The following is a 24,380-nucleotide window of genomic DNA, read 5'->3' on the forward strand; positions in this document are numbered from 1 at the left end:
ACTCGGTCGAGCAAATTAAATAGATTTCTCACATGTGTAAAAAACATTCAAAAGGAAATGATCGTTATATTCCTCTGATGCTTTGACTATTTTTTTTTGTGACGATCATGTGACTTATTTGAAATATTCATTTAAAGGAAGCCATTCAAAGACATTGTTCTCAAGTTTTATGAGCTTGTGAAATCTTAGTTGAGGAACCTAATGTTAAAGAAATAACTTATGATCAGTGGTGGATCCAGAAATTTTTTTATGGGGGTGGGGAACATTTTTAAAATTTTTAGGCCCCAAGGTATATAAGTAAAAAAAATTGGTTCGTATCGGGTCGGTTCGAGTCGGGTCGGGTCGGGTCATGTAAAACAAAAGAATATCAAACTAAATTTACCTCGTTAAAACGGTTCCCAAATTCTTGATTTTAAAAATCCACATCAACGAATTCGGAAGATGTATCAACTTTCCTCTTGAGAAATCGCGCTATAACGTCTCTACTCATGGTTCCTATCGGCTATCACAAACAAATTGATCTATAAGTTCATGGCTCCATAACATATTACATAATGTATCAAGTATTCAAGCCCTAGAAATCATAATGTAAATCACACTAGAAATCATCTAAACATCATATACACCATTAAAAAAATAAAAATAAAAAACCCCAAACATCAGGTCTGATCGTATATAACCCACCACAAAAAAGACAAAATATCATCATCATCACTAACAAAATATAAATATATAACCCATCACAAAATCAAATATCATCACTAGCAACAACAAGAAGCACATGTCTCCTGCCATCAAAAAATCACTTCCGGTTGCTACCGGTTCCGTCCCACCCCACCAAAAATCATCAAAAAAATCAACCAAAAATCATCAAAAAATAACAAAAAAACTTACCCGTGTTCGATCGGCAGTGATATGATGACTGATTACGGTGGTATGCGGCTGCTGTTGTCGCTGATGTTCCGATCGCTGGCGTGCGTGCAGGGAGGATAGAGAGCGGGAGAGAATATGTAACGGTTTTGGGCTTGTTTATTTTATTTTAGTTTGAAATATTGTTGATTTGTTGGGTTTGTTTATTAGGCTAAGACTTAGTAGTGAGCTAGTTAAAGGTATTGGGTATTTGGGTTTAGTTATTTAGGTATTAAAAGGTATATAATTTAGGTAGTGTTTTTAAAAAAAAATAAGAGTTTACTAAAAGAATTTTAAAATATAAATTGATAACACTTTTTACCTAAGGGGTGCGGACGAAAAATTCCAAGGGGTGCGGACAGAAAATTCCATGGGGTGCGGACAAAAAATTTCAAGGGTTGCGGACGGGATTTTGGACAGAACTTAGCACTAAATTTTTTTTTCCCGGGGGTGCGCCCGCCCACCATGGGCCAAGCTTAAGTCCGCCCCAGCTCATGATACCATTTTATAAAGGTAGAATTGCAAGGTGAGTATCCTATTGCAAGCACAAACACCCTATAGACAATAATGAGAGAAAATGATACAGTTGGCTCGGAGAATATATTTGAATCACGTCGAAATGTGTATAATTTTTGGATAACACAACCTGCTACATATTTTGTTATAGATTAAAACTCGGTTTGTAAACTGTTAAATGATAATAATTTTGTAAGAAAATACTTATTTTTATATAGTTTTTGTTACTACTACATATATAATTTTATAAATAATAAAAACTAAAACTAATAATAAACGATAAATCATACTAATAATAACAATAATAATAATAACTAGTTGATTTTCTATCCGCGCGTTGCGGCGGGGACCCAATGACTGCAAAACGCGTGTCAGCAACGGCAAGTAGATACAGAGTATCAAAAGATAAATAAAAATTACGTGGTAAAGATAGTCATTCCGTCCTAAAAAAACGATTTTAAATAACCTAATATATACTAATAGGACCCGCACGTCCTAAACGTTGGAAATTCGGTTGTTTTCAGTTCAGTTATTACGGTGCTAACACATTATAATATGGATGAGCTCGGTACCTTTAACGGCACCGAAAGTACCGATCCGGAAAATCATCGAAATTAGGTACCGGCAACGAAAAATACTCGGTACAATATTGTATGGTATTTGATGGTAAAAATCAATAAATACAGGTATGGTGCTAGACCGGTGTCGAAACGAAAGTAACGATTCTGAAAATGCCAAAAGGTGGGTACCAAATTGGTAACGAAAATGATTTGGTGTAGTAAATTTGGTATCGATACGATACCAGTTTGATTACAAGAATTGACATGATTTGCTCATCAATAATCTAAATATCCAAGTTAATTTTACATGCTACAATTCATTCATTACAGAAAAAGACAAAAAAAGGAAAGCAAAATAAGTTGTTGTGTATATAAAACCTCATTCAAACGAATACAGTTTACTTACTGTGTGTATGAAAAGTAATCTAAATGATACAATTACTTGCATTGGTACGTTGCTACAGGATTTGATAAGCTCGGTACCAACCGGTACCGAAAATACCGTTACCGAAATCCCCAAAAGTGGGTACCGGTACCGAATATACCTGGTACGGTACGGTTCGGTACCAGTCGGTACTGGTACGACACCGCTATTTGAGGATAAAACCGGTGAATACCGGTGCCGAACCAGTACCGAAAATACACCCGGTTTGGTAAATTTGATACCGGTACCCGATACCAAAAGACAAAAAAGAAAGCAAAATAAGTTATTGTGTATATAAAACCTTATTCAAATGAATACAGTTTACTTACTGTGTTTATGAAAAAGTAATCTAAACGGTACAATTACTTGCATTGGTACGTTGCTACAGGATTTGATGAGCTCGGTACCAACCGGTACCGGAAATACCGATACCCAAATCCCCAAAAGTGGGTACCGGTACCGAATATACCTGGTACGGTACGGTTCGGTACTAGTCGGTACTGGTACGGCACCGGTATTTGAGGGTAAAAACCGGTGAATAACGGTGCCGAACCGGTACCGAGAATACACCCGGTTTGGTAAATTTGACACCGGTATCGGTACCTGATACCATTTGCTCATTATTTAGTGAGTTACTATTCATTCAATTTGATTTTTAATATATAGGTAATACACCCGGTTTGGTAAATTTGATACCGGTACCGGTACCCGATACTATTTGCTCATTATTTAGTGAGTTACTATTCATTCAATTTGATTTTTAATATATAGGTAATACACCCAGTTTGGTAAATTTGATACCGGTACCGGTACCCGATTCCATTTGCTCATTATTTAGTGAGTTACTATTCATTCAATTTGATTTTTAATATATAGGTAATAATAATAATAATAATAATAATAATAATAATAATAATAATAATAATAATAATAATAATAATAATAATACCAACAACAAAAAAATGTATACTTCATTTATTAATCAGTTACAAGGGAATAGATCAAATATGAAGTTAATTTTGGCTATGAAGGATAGGAAGCCATAGGATTATGACATGTGGCAACATTTAAAATAAAGAAAAATGGTATTTTAGTCAATCCAACTCCTTTTTCTTCCTTTTTCAAAACCCAGTAACTTCAAAACCCACCATCTTCAACCATTTCTTCACTTTCTATTTCAATAATCACTACATTATAGTGCGATTTTCATCACCAATCAATGATTCAAAACCCGATCAACGTGTTCTTCAGCTTTTTTTTAAGAAAACCCAGTTTAATTTCATTCAAAATCTCGTTTTTTCTGGTGATTTTGAAGATAATCACTCGATTTGTTCGATTCAATCGCTGATAAGTGTTTCTATCATTCAAATTTCGTCAATTGATGAAGAAACCGGCTTCGATCCATGTAAGAAATTCTTTAATTTTATTTTCATGATCTGGGTTTTTATTTAGTCGTTGCGTTTTACGATCTTGGCGGGGGTCTGGGGCGGCAGCCCCTGGCGGGGTCCAAGGGGCAGAGCCCCTGGCTGGGGTTGATACAGTAATTCGAATACAGTAATTCGTAGACAATTCAGACAGTTCACAGACAATTCACAAACAGTTCACAAACAATTTTATGTGTCCATTGCGTTTTAGAAATAAGAGAGTTTTATGTGTTTTCTGGCTATTGCGTTTTAGAAAAAAACACATTTTTAAGTATCTTTAGTCATTGCGTTTTAGGTAAAACACATTTTTGAAGTGTTTTTAGTCATTGCGTTTTAGGTAAAACATATTTTTAGGTGTTTTCAGTCCATTGCGTTTTACAGAGAACACTTTCTTTTGTTTTTTTAGGTCATTGCGTTTTAGAAAACAGACATTTTTAAGTGTTTTATGGCATTGCGTTTTACAAATTAAACATTTCTTTGTGTTTTCTGGCCATTGCGTTTTAGGTAAAACACCTTTTTATGTGTTTTTTGTGCATTGCGTTTTAGGTAAAACAATTTTTTATGTGTTTTCTGGCCATTGCGTTTTACAAATAAGACATTTCTTTGTGTTTTCTGACCATTGCGTTTTACAAATAAGTCATTTCTTTGTGTTTTTTGTGCATTGCGTTTTAGAAAAATGTCATTTTTTAGGGTTTTTTTTTCATTGCGTTTTACGTAACTGGTGGTTTTTCTATTGCGTTTTACGCAACTGGGTTTTAAATTTTTTTTTAAATATAGCAATAGTATACTCGTTTTAAAGATAAAAAAACGCTCGTTTTTTTGGTACAATTTTTATAAAAAAATAATGTCGTATGAAAGAGTTATTAACGTTTAAAAAATAGGGGGGAATTGGAGGAGAGAGAAACTATTGGCTTGGATTGACTAGAATGCCATTGAACAAACTCACGCGCCTCTTTTTTTCCTTTCGATTTCCCTGATTTAATATTAGCCCTTGATTAACTTAATGGATAGTCAAGATCACTTCCTAGCCTTCATAACCAAATAAACTTTCTATTGTATCTCCACCCTTAGTTACAATATAGTAAATAATAATTATTATTAAATAAAAGATTAAAAAAAAGTCAACTAAAAGACAAAATAGATCAAAAACAAACAAAAATTAAAAATTGATGTGATATTTTAATAGGTGGAGGGCATAAATAGTAAAGCCGGGGTGTATTTAGACTAACATTTTAGATATATATAAATATTTTTTTCACTAAATTTTATAAATTTAAAAAAAAAACATCTCAGATCTAACCTATCCATCATTTTCTACATTATAATTACACTAAAAACAACTATATTTTCTCTTCTTTTATTCAAATAATATTTTTATACTTTTATCATTATCTTTTCTTTTTTCTCCACTCACAAGCACTTTCAAAATATACTAAAAAATTATATGCGAAGAATAGTGTCCCCTTAAATATACACACATAAACAATAACATTTTATATCTCATTTAGTCACAACCATTTACAACAACTTTTTATAATATAAAAACCCTCTCACAACCCATTGTAATTCTTTCTTTTCTTCTTCAATCAACTCATGACAAATACAAACCATGAGAATCATCTTTATTAAATATAGATATTGAAATAATGAACATAGAAGAAGATACTTAAACATTAAAACTTGACCTGCTATCGGTAGCAGGCTAAGTTTATTTGATAACTTATTTTCGTTTTTATTTGATATTAAGATCGATAGTTTATCAAGTTTTATTATTTGATTTTCTCTTGTACGTTTGGTATTTCATTGTTTTAATCTATTTGAGATGGTTCTTTTTAAACGTATACTTTATTTTTAGTATGATTTTTTTAATATATAATATTTTCTATACAGAGATGTCGTATCTTTTCTCATGATCCATATATTAAAAAATAGTATTTATATCAAAGTATTCATTATGTCATTAATATACATAGTAGAATTTAATTACAATTCGTTTACCATAACCTCATAACTTATAATTATTTTTTAAAAATACTAATAATTTTATGATCATTATTCTTTTTTTTTTATTTTTTTAGTGTTACTCCTTTTTAAGACATATAATAAAATGAATGGTAGTATCTCAAAAGAGAAGTGAAAACTTAGAAAAGTATTTTGAATAGCGAAAATATGACTGTTCTTTTGTTTTACTATTTTATCTAAATAAGTCATTTCATTAATAAGGATTATATACAAGTTTACAATTTGCATTTTTCGTCATTCAACCCGTGTTATACACGGGGTTGTAAGCTAGTACATGTATAAACTAAATAAAAACATAAATGTATATTTAATAACAATAAAAACAAAAATTACATAATGCGATTTTGAATAATGGGGTGTTGAAATAACAGTATAAATGTGCATTGTCCCTTTTATTTCCTCGAACTAATCATTGTTTATTTGTGTTTATTTGTGGGTTTGCTGACTTGGGCTGCTCCTCCTGTTTCGCTGACTTGGGCCGCTCCTTCTGTTTCGCTGGCCTGCTGCTCAAGACTTGGGCTCCAGCTGTCATCCTTTGGGCTCCAGCTGGCTAGGGTTATATTCTCCTTAAAAGGAGCTTGTGCTGCTGCTGTCGACACACGAGCATCATCATCTTTCTCTCAATCATTTGTGTCTTTTTGATTCTTGTCACTCACAAGTAAAATACGTGAGATTGATTAGGACTTATTGTCTCTGTTTGTGATCTTGTTCAACATATGATTCAACCAGCCAATCTGTGATGACTGGTTGATTATTGTCGCTGTACTGATCTTGTTTTCATCTGAATAAACCTGTGCCTTCTCCTTGATTTGAGCTTTGTAACATGGTATCAGAGCCCCAAGGTTGATTCGGGCTCTGGTGATCCTTTCCGCTGCATTTCAAAGCTCCTTCTGCCTTCTCCGTGTCCGATCTAGGGTTTTCTCCGGTACGCTGTGGATTGGTCACTGTTTTCGGAGTGCTTTCTGGCTTAGTGGTTACGGCGTTGATCTTGGTGTGTGAAACCCTAATTTCTAGGGTTTGGAGCTTACGGTTGGTGACTGTGACGGTGCTACATCTGAAACCCTAATCTGTGGTTTCTCCTCTGGATAGTGAAGAAGATCCTCGTTGGTCACTTTTTAGGGCAAACCAACAGGATCTGTTTCCGGCTCTCTGATCAGTATCTGTAACCCTAAGTGAAGGTTACAGACCTGATCCCTTTAGCTTGCACCCACTGTGAGATCGTTCCTTCCCTTCTCCTTTTACTTTTGTTTGCATCATTGTGTCTGGTGTCTAGGCATTTTGATACCGGGTTTTAGGCAAGACCGGTTTGATTTTTGGGACATAGAGAGGGTTCACTCTGTTGCATTTGCGTCTGGTTTGGTCTGTTGTGTTGTGGCTCCCTGGTTATTGTCTGCGGAGGCACCTTGAGTGACGAACCTCTGATCGGACCTCTGTCCAGGCTTCGCCGGTCTCTGTTTGGCTGTCTGTTTGCTTAACTGGTTGGCATCTTATCTGCTTATCTGCTTGTTTGACTGTTCTGTTCTGTGTTTCATTATCTTGCCATTATGCCTGATAAAACTGAATCTGTTGTGACCTTGATTAGCAAGTTAGATGCTAGTGACCCACTATATCTCCATGCTAGTGACTCTAGTGGTCTCACAATTGTTAGCTTAAAATTAAAAGGAACCGAGAATTATGTGGTCTGGTCTAATGCTATGAAACTTGCTCTAATGGCTAAAAATAAATTGGGCTTCATTAATGGAACATGTACTAAGTCTAAAGACAATGATGTTTTGGCTAGCCAGTGGGATCGATGTAATTCTATGTTCTCACCTGGATTTTGAATTCTGTATCTGATGAATTATATGTGGGTCAAGTCTATTCGAAACTTGCTTCAGAGGTCTGGGATGATTTAAAGGACACCTATGATAAAGTTGATGGGTCTGTTGTGTTTAGCTTGTACCAGAAAATTAACTCTGTCAGTCAAAATGGTTCAAGTGTGGCTGAATATTATCATAAAATCAATACTATGTGGAAACAATTTGATGCTATGCTACAATTGCCCTCTTGTACTTGCAATGCCTCCACTAGATTCAATGAGTTCAATCAGTTAATCAAACTTATGCAATTCTTAATGGGCCTAGATGATATTTATCAACCCGTAAGGACCAATCTGTTAACTAGGGATCCTCTCCCAACTATCAAAACTGCCTTCTCTATCATTTCTAGAGAGGAATCTCATAGAGGATCCAATAGTGGGTCAAAAATCCCTAATGTAGGATTTGCTGCTAAGTCAAGTAATTTTAATGATAACAAGAAAAGGTTTAACAAAGGCCCTAATCCTAATCTCAAATGCACTCATTGCAATAAAGTTGGGCATACTGTTGACAAATGTTTTGAGCTGCATGGCTACCCTTCAAATTATAGACAAAAACCTAACCAAAATGGTCAATGGTCTAAGTCTAATAGTTTTTCTAATAATAATAATGGTCCATCTATGAATAACCCTGTGTGTAATAAAGGTGCTAGTTCCTTGAATACTCTGTCTGCTGATCAGTTCTCCAAGTTGCTAGGGTTGCTGAATGAAACAGATGATACTAATAAGTCCAATGTAGGGGGTAAGTGCTTTAACTCCCTCTCAAATTTCAAAAATCTTTTCTGTTTTAACTCTATAGGCTCTACAACCCAAAATCTAAATTGGATTATTGACTCTGGTGCAAACCAACATATGGTTATGACCAGTGAAAACATGTTTAACTTAGTGGATGTTACTGAATATAACATAACTATTAAGCATCCCAATGGGACAGATGCTAAAGTTACTAAGATTGGATGTCTTAAGCTATCAGATTCTGTGATTTTGAAAGATGTGTTTGTGGTGCCTGAGTACTATGTGAACCTCATTTCTGTGCATAAGCTAGCTAAAGATAACAAACTTAGAGTAATATTTGATGAAAACTCTTGCTATATTCAGGATTTATGCTCAAAGAAAACCCTGGTGACTGGTAAACAAACTGAGGGTTTATATTTCTGTGGTAATTCTCTAGGACCTAATTTCTCTTGCTTGAGTAGGACTGAAAAAATAAAGCTCTGGCACTCGAGACTGGGTCACCCTGCTGAACAAGTTTTAAAAATTCTACAAATCAATTCTGAGACTAGTAACACAAACCCTTGTGACATTTGTCACAAGGCCAAACAACACAGGGTACCTTTCCCTCTAAGTGACCACAGGTCAACCAAAGTGGGAGATCTGGTACACTTGGATGTTTGGGGTCCATACAAGGTTACTAGCATAGAAGGGTACAAATTTTTCCTCACCACAGTTGATGACTTTACCAGATCAGTATGGGTCTATTTAATGAAGTCCAAATCAGAAGTTTTTGAAAATATACAGAGTTTTTACAACCTTGTCAAAACCCAATTCGAAGTCAACATTAAGGCCTTTAGGAGTGATAATGGTACAGAATTCATTAACTCTCAAATGACTGAATTTGTTAAAACTAAAGGTATCATACATCAAACCTCATGCACATATACCCCACAACAAAATGGTGTTGTGGAGAGAAAGCATAGACACCTGCTGAACGTTGCAAGAGCTTTATTATTTCAGTCAAAAGTCCCTCTTAAATACTGGTCTGAATGTGTGCTCACTGCTTCATACTTAATTAACAGGCTTCCTTCTTCTGTGCTGCATGGTAGTTCTCCGTATGAAATGTTGTTTGGGTTCAAACCTTCTCTTGATCACTTGAAAGTGTTCGGTTGTCTTTGTTTTTTCACTGTTTTAGACAATTCTGATAAACTTGAGGAACGTGCTGAAAAATGTGTTTTCATGGGGTATTCAAACTTTAAAAAGGGATATAAGGTCTGGAGCTTAGACCAACAGAAGTTCATTTTCTCTAGAGATGTGAGCTTCTATGAAACTGTTTTTCCTTTCAAAAATAACCATCCGGTTCAAAACAATGCAAATCTTTTAAACCAACTAAATTTCTTTGACAACTTTGAAACTTCAAGTGATAGAAATCCCGATGATGAAGAGAAGGCTGTCACTGATTCGCCTGTTGCGACTCAGCAACACAGTGATGAGGTTGAATCAACTGCTGTGAACGATACACAACAGTCCTTAGAGTCTGATGGCATGTCTAATAGCCATGAGTCCACAAGTGTTGAACCTGGTCCTGTGACGGTTGAGTCAAACAGTAGCAATGATGAATCAAACCTTCCTGAGGGTACTCAACCTATTAGGAGATCGTCTAGACCTGTGACTGCTCCTAAAAAATTTAATGACTTTGTTGTCGGTCATGCTAAGTATGGTTATGATAAGTTTGTTGATTATTCCAACTTGCCTAGGGACAATATTTGCTTGGCTGCTAATGTTAATAAAATTATTGAACCATCCACCTATAAAGATACCATCAAGGATAAACGGTGGATAGATGCTATGAATGAAGAGCTTTCAGCTCTTCATCGAAATAATACGTGGGAAATCGTTGATCTCCCGAGTGGTAAAAAACCCATTGGTTGTAAATGGGTTTTTAAGGTCAAATACAAGTCTACAGGTGAGATCGATAGGTTTAAGGCTAGGCTCGTTGCAAAAGGTTTTAATCAACGAGAGGGTATAGACTTTGAAGAAACTTTCTCACCTGTGGTTAAAATGGTTACTATTAGATGTGTAATCAGCTTGTCTGTTCAACACAATTGGCCAATGTACCAACTTGATGTCAATAATGCCTTCCTTTATGGGCAGCTTAAGGAAGAAGTCTTTATGTGTCTGCCTGATGGTCTAAGTGTCCAACACCAAAACAAAGTTTGCAAATTGAACAAGTCCTTGTATGGGCTCAAACAGGCCCCACGCATGTGGAATGAAAGACTTGTTCAAACCCTTCTTAAATTTGGCTTTAATCAGTCGAAATGTGATCACTCTATGTTTATCATGTCTAAAAATGATGTCTTTATTGTCTTACTGGTCTACGTGGATGATATTGTTCCCACTGGGAACAATGAAGAAACTATAAAAGAAGTCAAAAACCTTTTAAAAACTGAGTTTCTGATTAAGGACCTTGGTTTACTTAAATTTTTTCTTGGGATAGAAGTCATAAAAACCAACGATGGCATGTGTCTTTCACAGAGAAAATACTGCATGGACCTTCTAAATGAGTATGGGATGAGTGGAAGCAAACCTGCTAATTGTCCTATTGAACAAAATCATGTTCTAACCAACTTAACAAAAAATGAAACCAATACGGTGGACGTTACACAATATCAAAAATTAATTGGTAAACTCATCTACCTATCCCATACTCGTCCTGACATTGCATATTCTGTCCACTATCTGTCTCAGTTTATGCACAAACCCACTGAAGCTCATACTAAGATAGCCTTCAAAGTTTTAAGGTATCTCAAAGTGTAACATCCCGAAATTTCAAAACTTTATACTAGAATTATAAGATGTATAATAAACAAGAATAAACTAACTAGGATAAATAACCTAGTTAGTTAAGAGCCTTGTAGTAACACTTGAATGAATAAAAGGGCCAAGAATATAAATTAAATAAGAGTGGAGGGACTAAAATTGCTAAAATGGAAACTTAAATTACTAAAGTAGTAAAAATCAACCAAACACCCCATTCAAGAGGTGCCTGGTCGATCAACAAGCAGGGGCGACAGGGGATTTCTTCACCCAAACCCTAATTTGCAAGAAAACCACAAATTGGAGCCTCAAATCAGTTAGAAATCGAAATTCAAGCACTAAATCATGATCACCTTGTCAAAGGGATCCTAAGGTATGTTGAATTAGGTCATTTTCGTTCGATTCAAAGTTCAAGTATGTGATCAAAATCGGATGTAGAGCTTGATTATGTGTAGTAAACATGAAATTGGAAGTAAAGTAAAGTTTAGGGACAAACCCTAGATGATTTCTTGTTAAAATCTTGCATGTTAGTTGTAAGAATCAAAATCACTATAGTGGGTGATTAGTAAGTTAGTAGAACTTGATAAACACTAGGACTAAGACTCTTGTTCTAGTGAAAAACTGAAATTGTGAGATAATCTTTGAAATTGTTGATGTTAAAATATGTGTATATTGTCTAATTGAAGTTGATTTGAGTGATAAATTCAAGTTATGAAATTGGTTTAGATCATGTAAAAATCTGACCCGCAAGGTGTTTGATAAAACGCCTAAATGAGGATTAAAATGTTAAAGATTGCTAAAAACGCAGATTTACATATGTAATGAATGAATGCGTTAAAGCTTATGAAAAAGAGTTCTAATCTTTTACGAATTGGACTCTTTAGGCAAGGAATCCGGAACGTCAAGTGGACACGCCGGAGGTGATACCCGCGGAAAAGGTGTACTTTGAAGGTACGTGACTTTAGTCTCGTCGAATTAAATTTAATTGCTTTGGTTTGAAATGTAGTTGATGTCGTAGTGTAAAGGATGTGTTTGATGTGTCGAAAAGTGATGAAGTGCACTCGACTATCAAACGGGTCAAAATAAGAACTCGGTATTTAGTTGGGTTAGTCAATGAAGTGATGGTATTCACTAATTGGCAAAACGGGTCAAAATGATGTTTTCAAAGGAGTCACGAGAGTTGCGACTTGAAGTCTCATACCTTGTTAAATGATAAATTGTACCATACTAATGATTTGGTAATGGCGAATCTAAGTATAAGAACCCGGGATATGGGTCGAACAATAATGCTAAAGGAAAAAGGATTGTTTGAAACGGAATGCTTGAATTCCGAATAATCATGTAATAGCAATAGAGGAATTTCAAAGCCATGGAATTGGCGTGAAAACACCAAGTATGTGAGCCCGGGTAATTGGGTAAATATGTTAAAAAGGGTTTAAGAATGAAAAGAGGTGCTATACACTCCCACTAATGGGTCGAATAATGGTAATAAGGAAATTCGTGAACCAATTCGGGGTATCACGGTTTCCGCAATATAAAATTTACATGGTTAAGTCCGAAGTTTTATTACGGACTCATAGCAATAAGAATTGGTTGAATCGGATCACGGAGTAAGGAGTTATGAGCTTCTAAAGTTGAAAAATAGCCAAATTGCAAATGTGCAGAACCCACCGTAAATTACGGTTCCACCGTAATTTACGGTGGACAACAATGTGTTACGGTGTTTTGCTACTGTCTTACGGCAGAACCATAACATTCCCAGGTTCACCGTAATTTACGGTATCAATTTACGGTGATACCGTAAATTACGGTGGAACCCAGCAAAAATTTATATTTTGTAGCCACTTGTGTTATTAAAACCTGTTTATACAATATATATTAAAGTCAAAACTAACGGTTTTTAGTGTTTGACTCTAGGTATGAATGAATCTCTCCCGGATGATGATCAAGCACTTTGTCAAGAACCGAACACGCAAATTGAAGCTTCCGCACTGAATATGATCTTGTCTAAACTTTAAACATGTCATATAGATTTTGTTAATGGTGTTTTGAATCCTTTTAACTAGTTATTAGTTGACTAGTAAGGGTTGTCTTTAAATGAATTATGCACTATCTAGAACATGTTTGGAAAAAAAAATTTATTAGTATGTATGGTTTAAAACACGAATGCTTTTGTAAACTCTGATTTTTATAAAATTTCATGAAATATTTAGCTTAAATTATGTTAAATTATTAAGGGTGTTACAAGTTGGTATCAGAGCTTAAGGTTGTCAACAAAAGTGTTCGGTTCAAGCTTGATCGATCGTCCGGTAAGAATTAACTTATTATGTTAACAAATTATGTCTTATATATGAATGAGAAGGAAATTAAAGTGCATGGGAAGAGTGTGTTAACACACTTAAACCCGGGAAGTGCACTAAATTTAAACGGTTAAAGCAAGTTGAGAACTTGACTAAACCAAAACAAAAGAAGCAATGTTATAAATGAAATGTTTAACGTCTAAATGTAAACATTTCAGTTTCAAAGATGACGGATAAGGGAAATGACGAAGCGGTGCCAAGAGTCACCGAACAAATGAGAGAAGTGATTGCTGAAGAGGTAGGAAAAGCAATCGAGAACAGTTTGTCGGGTTTCATCGATAAAATCCAAACCACGGTGTTATCAGTGGTGGATGAAAGGATAAAGAAATTGGAGGATAATGCAAGTTTAGCCAAGGAGAAATTGGTAGAGCGTAAGGGTTGCTCGTACAAATAATTTATGGCATGCAAACCACCACTCTACAACGGAGAAGTGGATCCGATAGTGTGTCAAAGGTGGTTAAGTGATATAGAAGGGGTATTTGAGAGAACCCACTGTGATGTAAATGACTTCGTGGCGTATGGCACGGGTCAACTGAGAGGTCAAGCAAAAGACTGGTGGGATAATAAGAAAAAGGAAATCGGTAGTGAAGAAGCGAAAGCGATGACATGGGATGAGTTTAAGGTACCCTTCCTTAAACATCACAGTCCCAAGGCGGTTATTAATCGAATCAAAGAGGAATTTATCCAGCTTAGGCAGAAGGGCGAGTCCATTGATAAAATCACAGGAACTTTTCTTGACAAATTAAGGTTTTGTGATGAATTGGTGACGACCGAAGAGCAGAAGGTGTATTATTATTATAATATGCTAAGCGCGGAGTATCGGGAGTTCATGACTCCCTCAAAATACGAAACCCTCAACGAAATCATCAACGCCGCTCGGGAAAGAGAGATAGAGTTGAAGAAACAAATTGAGAGGGGTGAAAGAAGGACGCAAGTGGTTAATCCAAGTCCCACAAAAAAGGCACGCGTGAATGACTCGTCAAAGAAGCAAGAAGGAAAAAGTAGCTCGCCAAGCTGTAAAGTGTGTGGGAAAGGGCACAAGGGTGAGTGCCGGTTTAAGGACAAGCCGTGTTCTATATGCGGGAAGACAGGGCACACGGCCGTATTGTGCCCGGGGAAAGTTTCGGTATGCTACAAATGCTATCAGCCGGGTCACAAGAAATCCGAGTGTCCGGAATTGTCCGGAAAGAAGGAAGACAAGAGTGCGCACACTGAAGCACCAAAAGCAAAAGCTAGATCTTTCCAGCTAACGGCAGTGGAGGCGAAAACGGAGCCCGATGTGGTCTCAGGTATATTTGCCATAAATTCAATTCCTGCTCATGTGCTATTTGACACGGGTGCGAATAAGTCCTTTATTTCACATGGACTTATTCGACATCCTTCCTTTGTACTAACAAAATTACCTATGCCTTTAGAGGTAGAAATAGGTGACAACAAAAGTTTCCTTGTATGTGATATATGTCGAGATTGTAAGATAAGCATAGATGATGAGGAATACCCGATAGATTTAATTCCTATGTCCATGGGAGAGTTCCAAGTAGTGGTCGGAATGGATTGGCTATCCCGACATAATGCGAAAGTCATGTGTTTCCGCAAGGAGATAAAACTAAAATCTCCAAGTGGGAAATCGATTATCATACGTGGTGAGAAGGAAGGAAAACCGGTTATGTGCTCGATGATAAAAGCTTACAAGCTCATGAAGCACGGATGTAGAGCATTCATGATATACGCAAATGAACCAAACAAAGGATCGTTAAGGATTGAAGACGTGCCGGTAGTGCGCGAATACGCCGATGTGTTCCCGGAAGACCTACCGGGAATACCGCCGGAACGGGAGATAGAGTTCGGGATCGAATTGATTCCGGGCGCGAAACCCGTGGCCAAGGCACCGTATCGGCTCGCACCCTCCGAATTGCAAGAGTTAATGTCTCAAATTCAAGATCTCCTTGACAAAGGCTTTATTCGCCCGAGTGTGTCACCGTGGGGGCGCCTGTGTTGTTTGTTAAGAAAAATGATGGGAGTATGCGTATGTGCATCGATTACCGCGAGTTGAACAAACTCACGGTGAAAAATCGATATCCACTTCCAAGGATTGACGATTTATTCGATCAATTACAAGGTGCAAAATGGTTCTCCAAAATCGACCTTAGATCGGGGTACCACCAGTTGAGAGTCAAGGAGGAAGATATACCGAAGACGGCTTTCCGTACGCGATACGGACATTACGAATTCTTGGTGATGTCCTTTGGGTTAACAAATGCGCCCGCGGCCTTCATGGACCTCATGAACCGGGTCTGCAAGTCCATGTTAGATAAGTCAGTAATAGTGTTTATCGACGACATTTTAATATACTCAAAGGACGAAGCGGAACACGCAAGACATTTGTACGAAGTCTTGGAGACGCTCAGAAGGGAAAAGTTGTATGCAAAATTTTCAAAATGCGCCTTCTGGTTGCGAGAGGTGCAATTTCTTGGACACGTCATCAACGCAAACGGGATATTAGTAGACCCATCAAAAATAGAAGCCGTGGCGAAATGGAATCCACCGAGGAATCCTTCGGAAATCAGAAGCTTTTTGGGGCTTGCGGGTTATTATCGGAGGTTCATACAAGATTTCTCCAAAATCGCCATGCCACTGACCAAACTAACCCGCAAGGAGGAGAAATTTATGTGGGGCGAGGACCAAGAAAAGGCGTTCCAAACGCTTAAGGAAAAATTGACACAAGCACCGGTATTGTCATTACCGGATGGAACGGATGATATGATAGTTTACTCGGATGCCTCGCATTCGGGACTTGGCTGCGTTCTGATGCAACGAGGCAAGGTTATAGCCTATGCCTCAAGGCAGCTGAAAACTCACGAAAAGAGATATCCTACTCATGACCTCGAGCTAGCGGCGGTGGTGTTCGCCTTGAAAATATGGAGGCATTATCTGTACGGGGTAAAGTTCACTATTTTTACCGACCACAAAAGCCTAAAGTATTTCTTCGATCAGAAGGAATTAAATATGAGGCAAAGGCGGTGGTTGGAGACGGTCAAAGATTTTGATTGTGATATACATTACCATCCCGAGAAGGCTAATGTAGTAGCGGACGCGTTAAGCCGAAAGACAGATTATGCGCCTATTCGAGTCCGATCGATGCAACTAATTGTGACATCGGGATTGCTCGACCAAATTCAAAAATCTCAAAGTGAAGCAATAAAAGAAGAGAATGTGAAAAAGGAAAGAATAGTAGGGCAGTTAAAAGACTTGGAGAATGGCAACCAAGGATTAAAAACTCGATTTGGGAGAATTTGGGTTCCCAATACATGTGGAGCCAAAGCACTTTTACTTGACGAAGCCCATAAATCTCGTTATTCGATACATCCGGGGGCGACCAAGATGTATAATGATTTAAAACAAAATTATTGGTGGCCCGGAATGAAAAGAGATATCGTGAAGTACATGGAGAAGTGTCTGACTTGCTTACAAGTCAAAGCAGAGCATCAAAAACCATACGGTAAGCTACAGCCATTAGACATTCCAGTTTGGAAGTGGGAACAAATTACGATGGACCTGCTGACTAAACTTCCAAAAACCAGCCGTGGTTTTGACGCCATATGGGTAGTTGTGGATCGATTGACAAAAAGTGCACATTTCATTCCGATTCGGGAGACTTATACATCAGAAAAGATGTCCGAAGTGTATACCAATGAGATTGTGACGCGTCATGGAGTACCGATATCCATAGTGTCTGACAGAGATACTCGGTTTACGTATGATTTTTGGCGTGGTTTCCAAGAGCAAATGGGAACCAAGCTGTTCATTAGCACTGCTTACCATCCCCAAACGGATGAATGCGTTAAAGCTTATGAAAAAGAGTTCTAATCTTTTACGAATTGGACTCTTTAGGCAAGGAATCCGGAACGTCAAGTGGACACGCCGGAGGTGATACCCGCGGAAAAGGTGTACTTTGAAGGTACGTGACTTTAGTCTCGTCGAATTAAATTTAATTGCTTTGGTTTGAAATGTAGTTGATGTCGTAGTGTAAAGGATGTGTTTGATGTGTCGAAAAGTGATGAAGTGCACTCGACTATCAAACGGGTCAAAATAAGAACTCGGTATTTAGTTGGGTTAGTCAATGAAGTGATGGTATTCACTAATTGGCAAAACGGGTCAAAATGATGTTTTCAAAGGAGTCACGAGAGTTGCGACTTGAAGTCTCATACCTTGTTAAATGATAAATTGTACCATACTAATGATTTGGTAATGGCGAATCTAAGTATAAGAACCCGGGATATGGGTCGAACAATAATGCTAAAGGAAAAAGGATTGTTTGAAACGGAATGCTTGAATTCCGAATAATCATGTAATAGCAATAGAGGAATTTCAAAGCCATGGAATTGGCGTGAAAACACCAAGTATGTGAGCCCGGGTAATTGGGTAAATATGTTAAAAAGGGTTTAAGAATGAAAAGAGGTGCTATACACTCCCACTAATGGGTCGAATAATGGTAATAAGGAAATTCGTGAACCAATTCGGGGTATCACGGTTTCCGCAATATAAAATTTACATGGTTAAGTCCGAAGTTTTATTACGGACTCATAGCAATAAGAATTGGTTGAATCGGATCACGGAGTAAGGAGTTATGAGCTTCTAAAGTTGAAAAATAGCCAAATTGCAAATGTGCAGAACCCACCGTAAATTACGGTTCCACCGTAATTTACGGTGGACAACAATGTGTTACGGTGTTTTGCTACTGTCTTACGGCAGAACCATAACATTCCCAGGTTCACCGTAATTTACGGTATCAATTTACGGTGATACCGTAAATTACGGTGGAACCCAGCAAAAATTTATATTTTGTAGCCACTTGTGTTATTAAAACCTGTTTATACAATATATATTAAAGTCAAAACTAACGGTTTTTAGTGTTTGACTCTAGGTATGAATGAATCTCTCCCGGATGATGATCAAGCACTTTGTCAAGAACCGAACACGCAAATTGAAGCTTCCGCACTGAATATGATCTTGTCTAAACTTTAAACATGTCATATAGATTTTGTTAATGGTGTTTTGAATCCTTTTAACTAGTTATTAGTTGACTAGTAAGGGTTGTCTTTAAATGAATTATGCACTATCTAGAACATGTTCGAAAAAAAAAAATTTATTAGTATGTATGGTTTAAAACACGAATGCTTTTGTAAACTCTGATTTTTATAAAATTTCATGAAATATTTAGCTTAAATTATGTTAAATTATTAAGGGTGTTACACAAAGGAGCACCGGGTACTGGCATTATGTTTAAACGAGCTGATTTTTTTTAACCTTACAGCCTTTTCCGATTCGGACTGGGCAAAATGCACTGACAGTCGCAGGTCTGTCACGGGGTTCTGTATTTATCTTGGGGGATCTTTGGTCTCTTGGAAAAGCAAGAAACAAAGTGTTGTTTCTAGATCGTCCGCCGAAGCCGAATATCGTTCTATGTGTAGTGCCACCTGTGAAGTGCTATGGCTGATCAATATCCTTCGTGAACTGAATGTTGATGTCTCCATTCCTGTCACCCTTAATTGTGATAGCTCCGCTGCTCTATCCATTGCCGCAAACCCCGTGTTTCATGACAAGACCAAACACTTCGAAGTTGACTTGTTTTTCTTACGGGAAAAAATTGCTTCCGGACAAATCAAGACTCGAGGCATCAAAACTGAACAACAACTGGCTGATCTTTTCACCAAAGGGCTCTTACCAACAGCTCATGCTCAAATGTGTAAGTCCCTCGGACTCATTAATCTGTTTGCCCATTTAAACTGAGGGGGGGTGTTGAAATAACAGTATAAATGTGCATTGTCCCTTTTATTTCCTCGAACTAATCCTTGTTTATTTGTGTTTATTTGTGGGTTTGCTGACTTGGGCTGCTCCTCCTGTTTCGCTGACTTGGGCCGCTCCTTCTGTTTCGCTGGCCTGCTGCTCAAGACTTGGGCTCCAGCTGTCATCCTTTGGGCTCCAGCTGGCTAGGGTTATATTTTCCTTAAAAGGAGCTTGTGCTGCTGCTGTCGACACACGAGCATCATCATTTTTCTCTCAATCATTTGTGTCTTTTTGATTCTTGTCACTCACAAGTAAAATACGTGAGATTGATTAGGACTTATTGTCTCTGTTTGTGATCTTGTTCAACATATGATTCAACCAGCCAATCTGTGATGACTGGTTGATTATTGTCGCTGTACTGATCTTGTTTTCATCTGAATAAACATGTGCCTTCTCCTTGATTTGAGCTTTGTAACATGGGGTCGGTTCGAAATTCATAGGTTGAATTCGATTCAAAGCCAAATTCGAAATTCGGTACAAATTAAATAATTTGTCTTTTTCTATTAAAAATACATATATATATATATATATGTATACATATACTTACTTATTGATTTATATATATTTATGAAGTTTATACAGATTTATACATACTTACTATCGATTTACTATTGCTCATTGTTTTCTTTATATATGTAAGTTTTAATTTTAATATAACATGGATAAAAAAACTAAACTCTTTCCGGCTCACAATTAAAAAAAATCTTCAAATTATTTTTCAGATTTGAAGTCACAAGACTCGGAAGTCGTTTAAGGTTATTAATATATTTTTGTAATAGAAATTTGATTAAGTCAATATTTTAATTAATAAAGTAAGACTAACCAATCATATTAGGAGTTTGTTTGGCAAAAGTAGCTGGTGTAGATATAACTTTTTAGATATATTTAACTGTTTGGCAGAGTAGCTGAAACTTTTAATAAAATATATAAAATGACCAAAATGAATATAACTAAAAAAACATAATATTAAATGTAATCATACACATATATATACTTGTAAAGTTGATTAAAACACAATTTTGCTAAACATGAGAATGCTTGTTTAGAGAATCAATATGTATTTATCCCATTCGCTTTTGATACATTTGGTTCTCTAGCTCTAGAGGCCGTTGGATTCCTAAACAGGGTCCAACAGGTTATGAATAGTAATCTCTCAACCTTTAAGGGCCGTTTCGTCTTTAGTACGATCGGTTTTGCAATTCAAAAGGGGGCTGTGGCGCAGTTTGTTGCATGTTTACCTGTCCCTTGTTTGTAATTTATTAGTTTGACATTTTTTTCAAATTTTATTTTTCTTTTTTTTTTAACGGCCAACGAATTCTCCAAACGAAATACTGGCGAAATTCACCACATCAGGATACACTCGCCTTCGAACCGGGAAAAACCCTCACCTAGGGCCGAAGCCCGTGAGCACTTGCCCGAAGACACGAATATAAAACTCGCTCAGTTCAGAGATCAAACTAGCGATCTCCACCTATTCACCTAGTTTTTTAAGATCACCAAGTGAAACAGAAAACAAGGAGGGCATGAATTGGATCCTTAAAAATCAACACCCTCCCTTACCACTCCACCGCTCATGTGTTGTGTTGTATCATACAAAAGTTGAAACAACACGCATCCTCGAAACCCAACAATACTCGATCAATGGATGTGTCGGAATTGTGGGCGATATTCGGACCAGGTGTCGCCGGCGCCGTATTCGGTGCCGGGTGGTGGTTTTGGGTGGACGCCGTCGTTTGCAGTGCTGTTAAAGTCTCCTTTCTTCACTACCTTCCGGGTTCTTCTTCTTTCTTTCTTTTTCTTGATTAATTGGTTAAAATGTTTTTGTTTCAAGTGTAAATTGTTAAATGTTTGTTTGTAGGGATATTTGCTTCTTTGGCTGCTTTGATGTTTAATTGTGTTAGAAGAGATGATATTGATTATTCTCCTTATGAAGAAGGCGAATGGAGGTTTGTATTTTTTTTTTTTTTTTTTTTGTTGATGGGTTATTTTGTTAAATTGATTTTTATTGCATATATTGCTCTTGTGGGTTTTGTTGGTAATTGCTCATGATGCTTCTTTATGTGATTTAATTGTATGATTTGATTATTAGTTTGTTTGCTAATTTTGGTAGCATTTTAGGGTTTGGGTTTGGCCCAAAGTTAGGATCTTTTTCAAGTGCACATACTTTTTGTTAGATTTTCTTTGAATGTGGAGGAGGAAGCGAACTACGGTTATGTACATTTTAAATGGAGCTTGATGTCTTGTACAATGTAATTTTGGTCGGTAGATGTTTCATAGTGATCATTCCGGCGTAGATTATTCCTAGATTCCAGAGAGTTTCCGGCCAAATTCTCTAAATTCTGGCAAGATTCCAGCCAGATTTCTACTTTTATCTAAGGAAAACTATTTTTCTACACCAATACATTAATATTTTAGAAATTTTTGTACTAAATAGATGATATTAAATGTTATATAATAGGTTTTGTTTATTTTATTTGTATAATATTGTTAATTTTCTAATACATAATATAATTTTTGTTTCTTTTCATGGTACGTTTTTTTCCTCAAGCCCTCGCTTTTTTGCGACTTGCGCCTAGGCCATAGGCGAGGTCTATGCGCCTTGAGTGCGCCTAGCGCCTTTAATAACTATGGTTTCATGTTTGTTGCATAACGAACTTCAGTCATCGTAGACATCGTAGATAGTATTTTAGTAGCGATATGTGGGCGTGTGATGATTTATATATCAAAGCAATTCTAGATTCTTTAAATGTCTACATTTTTATGAAAGAGCTCATGCATTCCTAATTACGATGATGGTGATCTATCCTTATCGATTGTTATGATGTTCGTTTTAGGAAGTGGTACTTGTAGGATTTTTTTTATCTGCTAGCGGGTATCATGCGGAGAATAAAAACCTGTATATTATAGGGCGTATATGACATAAATTGCAGCCATGGATGTAGTATGCTAATATTTATGTTTTCATATGCGTAGACAAGAATAATCTTTTATCGTATATATAGAAACAATGGATTTTCTTTTCTATATTTATTATTCGACACCACACATCAATGGCCGTATCTACATTGTACTGAATCGGTAGCATAATGGACACTTAAAATGCATATGATTGTTAATAGTATTGGGAAAAAGCTTAAAGTATAAGGTGGTGGTTAAGGGTCGAAACGTGAAACCTTAAGCGACCTATGACAATTATATTGGATCTAGTTTGTCAATTCACACCAGTGTAATTTGTATTTGTCTGCTATTGTCGAAACTCGAAACGTAACTCCCATCAACCAAACTTCGAGTTTCTCAACAGATAAGTTATGTCATGTCATTAAATGAAGAGTTTCATAACGGGCATATTATCCGAATCAACTTTGGTCGTTTCCATATAACTTCTGAATCCCGCTACAAGTTTTCTACTTTGTCTCTTTATGATACATATCTCATAGTTTAAAAAAAGGAAAAATTACAAGTTTTGTCCTTTATCTTTATACCACTTTTCAGGCGGTGTCCTTTTTAACGAATGTTGACAGGCGGTGTCCTTTACTAGGTGTTTTGTTGCAATTTTAGTCCTTTACACCCAACTCAGTTAAAAAACCCTGTTAATTGTTGATAGGCGGTGTCCTTTACTAGGTATTTTGTTGCAAGTTTAGTCCTTTACCTAGGTATTTTGTTGCAAGTTTAGTCCTTTACACCCAACAATTAACAGAGTTTTCTAACTAGGTTGGGTGTAAAGGACTAAACTTGCAACAAAATACCTAGTAAAGGACACCGCCTGTCAACATTCGTTAAAAAGGACACCGTCTGAAAAGTGGTATAAAAATAAAGGACAAAACTTGTAATTTTTCCTAAAAAAACTGAGAAAGGTAAATCTGCCTAAGGGAACGCAAATGCGTTCCTCTACCACAAACGTTTTATATTGTATATATGTTAGATATATAACACGGTTAGGTTATGTCTATTTTATGGATACTTTACCTTTATGTCTGTTAGGATTTTCGTACAATTATCTCACCTTTAGTGTGTAAAATTGCAGGTTGAAACTTTGGCTTTTTCTTGCGTATGTTGTGTCATTCGTCTCATTGGCGGCATCAGTAGGGTTGTTGATACAAGATGCACTTTTGCCCGAAGGCCCTTCAGCGTGGACTGGAACCGCCGGTGTTTTGCAGTGTGTATTTGTGTTAATTAGGTAACCCTTCACTCCCCTTGAAAAGATTTTGTTGTCTTAGTTTGCACTTGCAAGATGTTTAACTTTATAAAAAAATCGCGTATCATAGTATAATAATAATAATACCACCGATGTGGAACACTTGTCTAAATCTTTTTTGTCCATATGGCGTTTTCGTGCAGTGGGCTTGTTTATTGGACGTCTCATTCGGAGTGAAGTGCGGAGGTCAGTTGTGGTTTTTGCTTCATCGCATTTGTTAAATCATGCGTGTAAATGTGTTGATGAATCCAAGTAACGGTATGGGATAGTGATATAGACCTTTTGAGAAAGTGATTTGACTTACTGTTGTTTTATCCTGTATGTTGTTTAAATCAAACAAAAATTCCGAATTAGGGCATATGGGTTCATATACCTTCCCCACGAGTCGTTTAAATCAAACACATGGTTCGTAATGTAAGTTAGATGACTTGTATGGCCTTGCGACACAACGTGATTATCACGCAAGGCCATAGACTTTCTAGACCCTAAACAACGTTGTTGGTTTTTTTTTTTCTTTTTCTAAAACGAGCCACTTCAATCTAATCTAAGCGCGTTACAAGAATCCGTTATTATCCAAACCAAATTGTTGTATTTTTTTCCATATGGGTCAAATGGGTTTAACACATACAGGCTTAGGAATAGTAACTTCTGAGATGTGGAAGATGAAATTGATGTGTTATTCTTGTACTTGTGTTAACTGTCACTTTATCCATATAAGTAGGTAGTTTTGAGTCATT

At 36.7% G+C, this 24,380-nt stretch overlaps 1 protein-coding gene across 1 annotated transcript; it reads left to right on the forward strand.

Moving 5' to 3' along the window:
- Positions 1-20,962: 20,962 nt before the first annotated feature.
- Positions 20,963-24,015, forward strand: LOC110889522 (transmembrane protein 50 homolog). The gene is made up of 4 exons (XM_022137069.2): positions 20,963-21,222; positions 21,307-21,394; positions 23,473-23,625; positions 23,787-24,015. Exons 1-4 carry the CDS (start codon positions 21,090-21,092, stop codon positions 23,818-23,820), a joined length of 408 nt encoding a protein of 135 aa, XP_021992761.1. The 5' UTR covers positions 20,963-21,089; the 3' UTR covers positions 23,821-24,015.
- The last annotated feature ends 365 nt before the right edge of the window (positions 24,016-24,380 follow it).

Source organism: Helianthus annuus, chromosome 11 (genome assembly GCF_002127325.2).
Source record: "Helianthus annuus cultivar XRQ/B chromosome 11, HanXRQr2.0-SUNRISE, whole genome shotgun sequence".
In the NCBI taxonomy this organism is placed as follows: Eukaryota; Viridiplantae; Streptophyta; class Magnoliopsida; order Asterales; family Asteraceae; genus Helianthus; species Helianthus annuus.

Bases quoted from the DNA above. Each gene is read 5' to 3' on its own strand.
- LOC110889522 (XM_022137069.2), top strand. From the start codon at position 21,090: ATGGATGTGTCGGAATTGTGGGCGATATTCGGACCAGGTGTCGCCGGC. The intron at 21,223-21,306 runs GTTCTTCTTCTT...GTTTGTTTGTAG, and splicing joins CTTTCTTCACTACCTTCCGG to GGATATTTGCTTCTTTGGCT. The intron at 23,626-23,786 runs GTAACCCTTCAC...GTTTTCGTGCAG, and splicing joins TGTGTATTTGTGTTAATTAG to TGGGCTTGTTTATTGGACGT.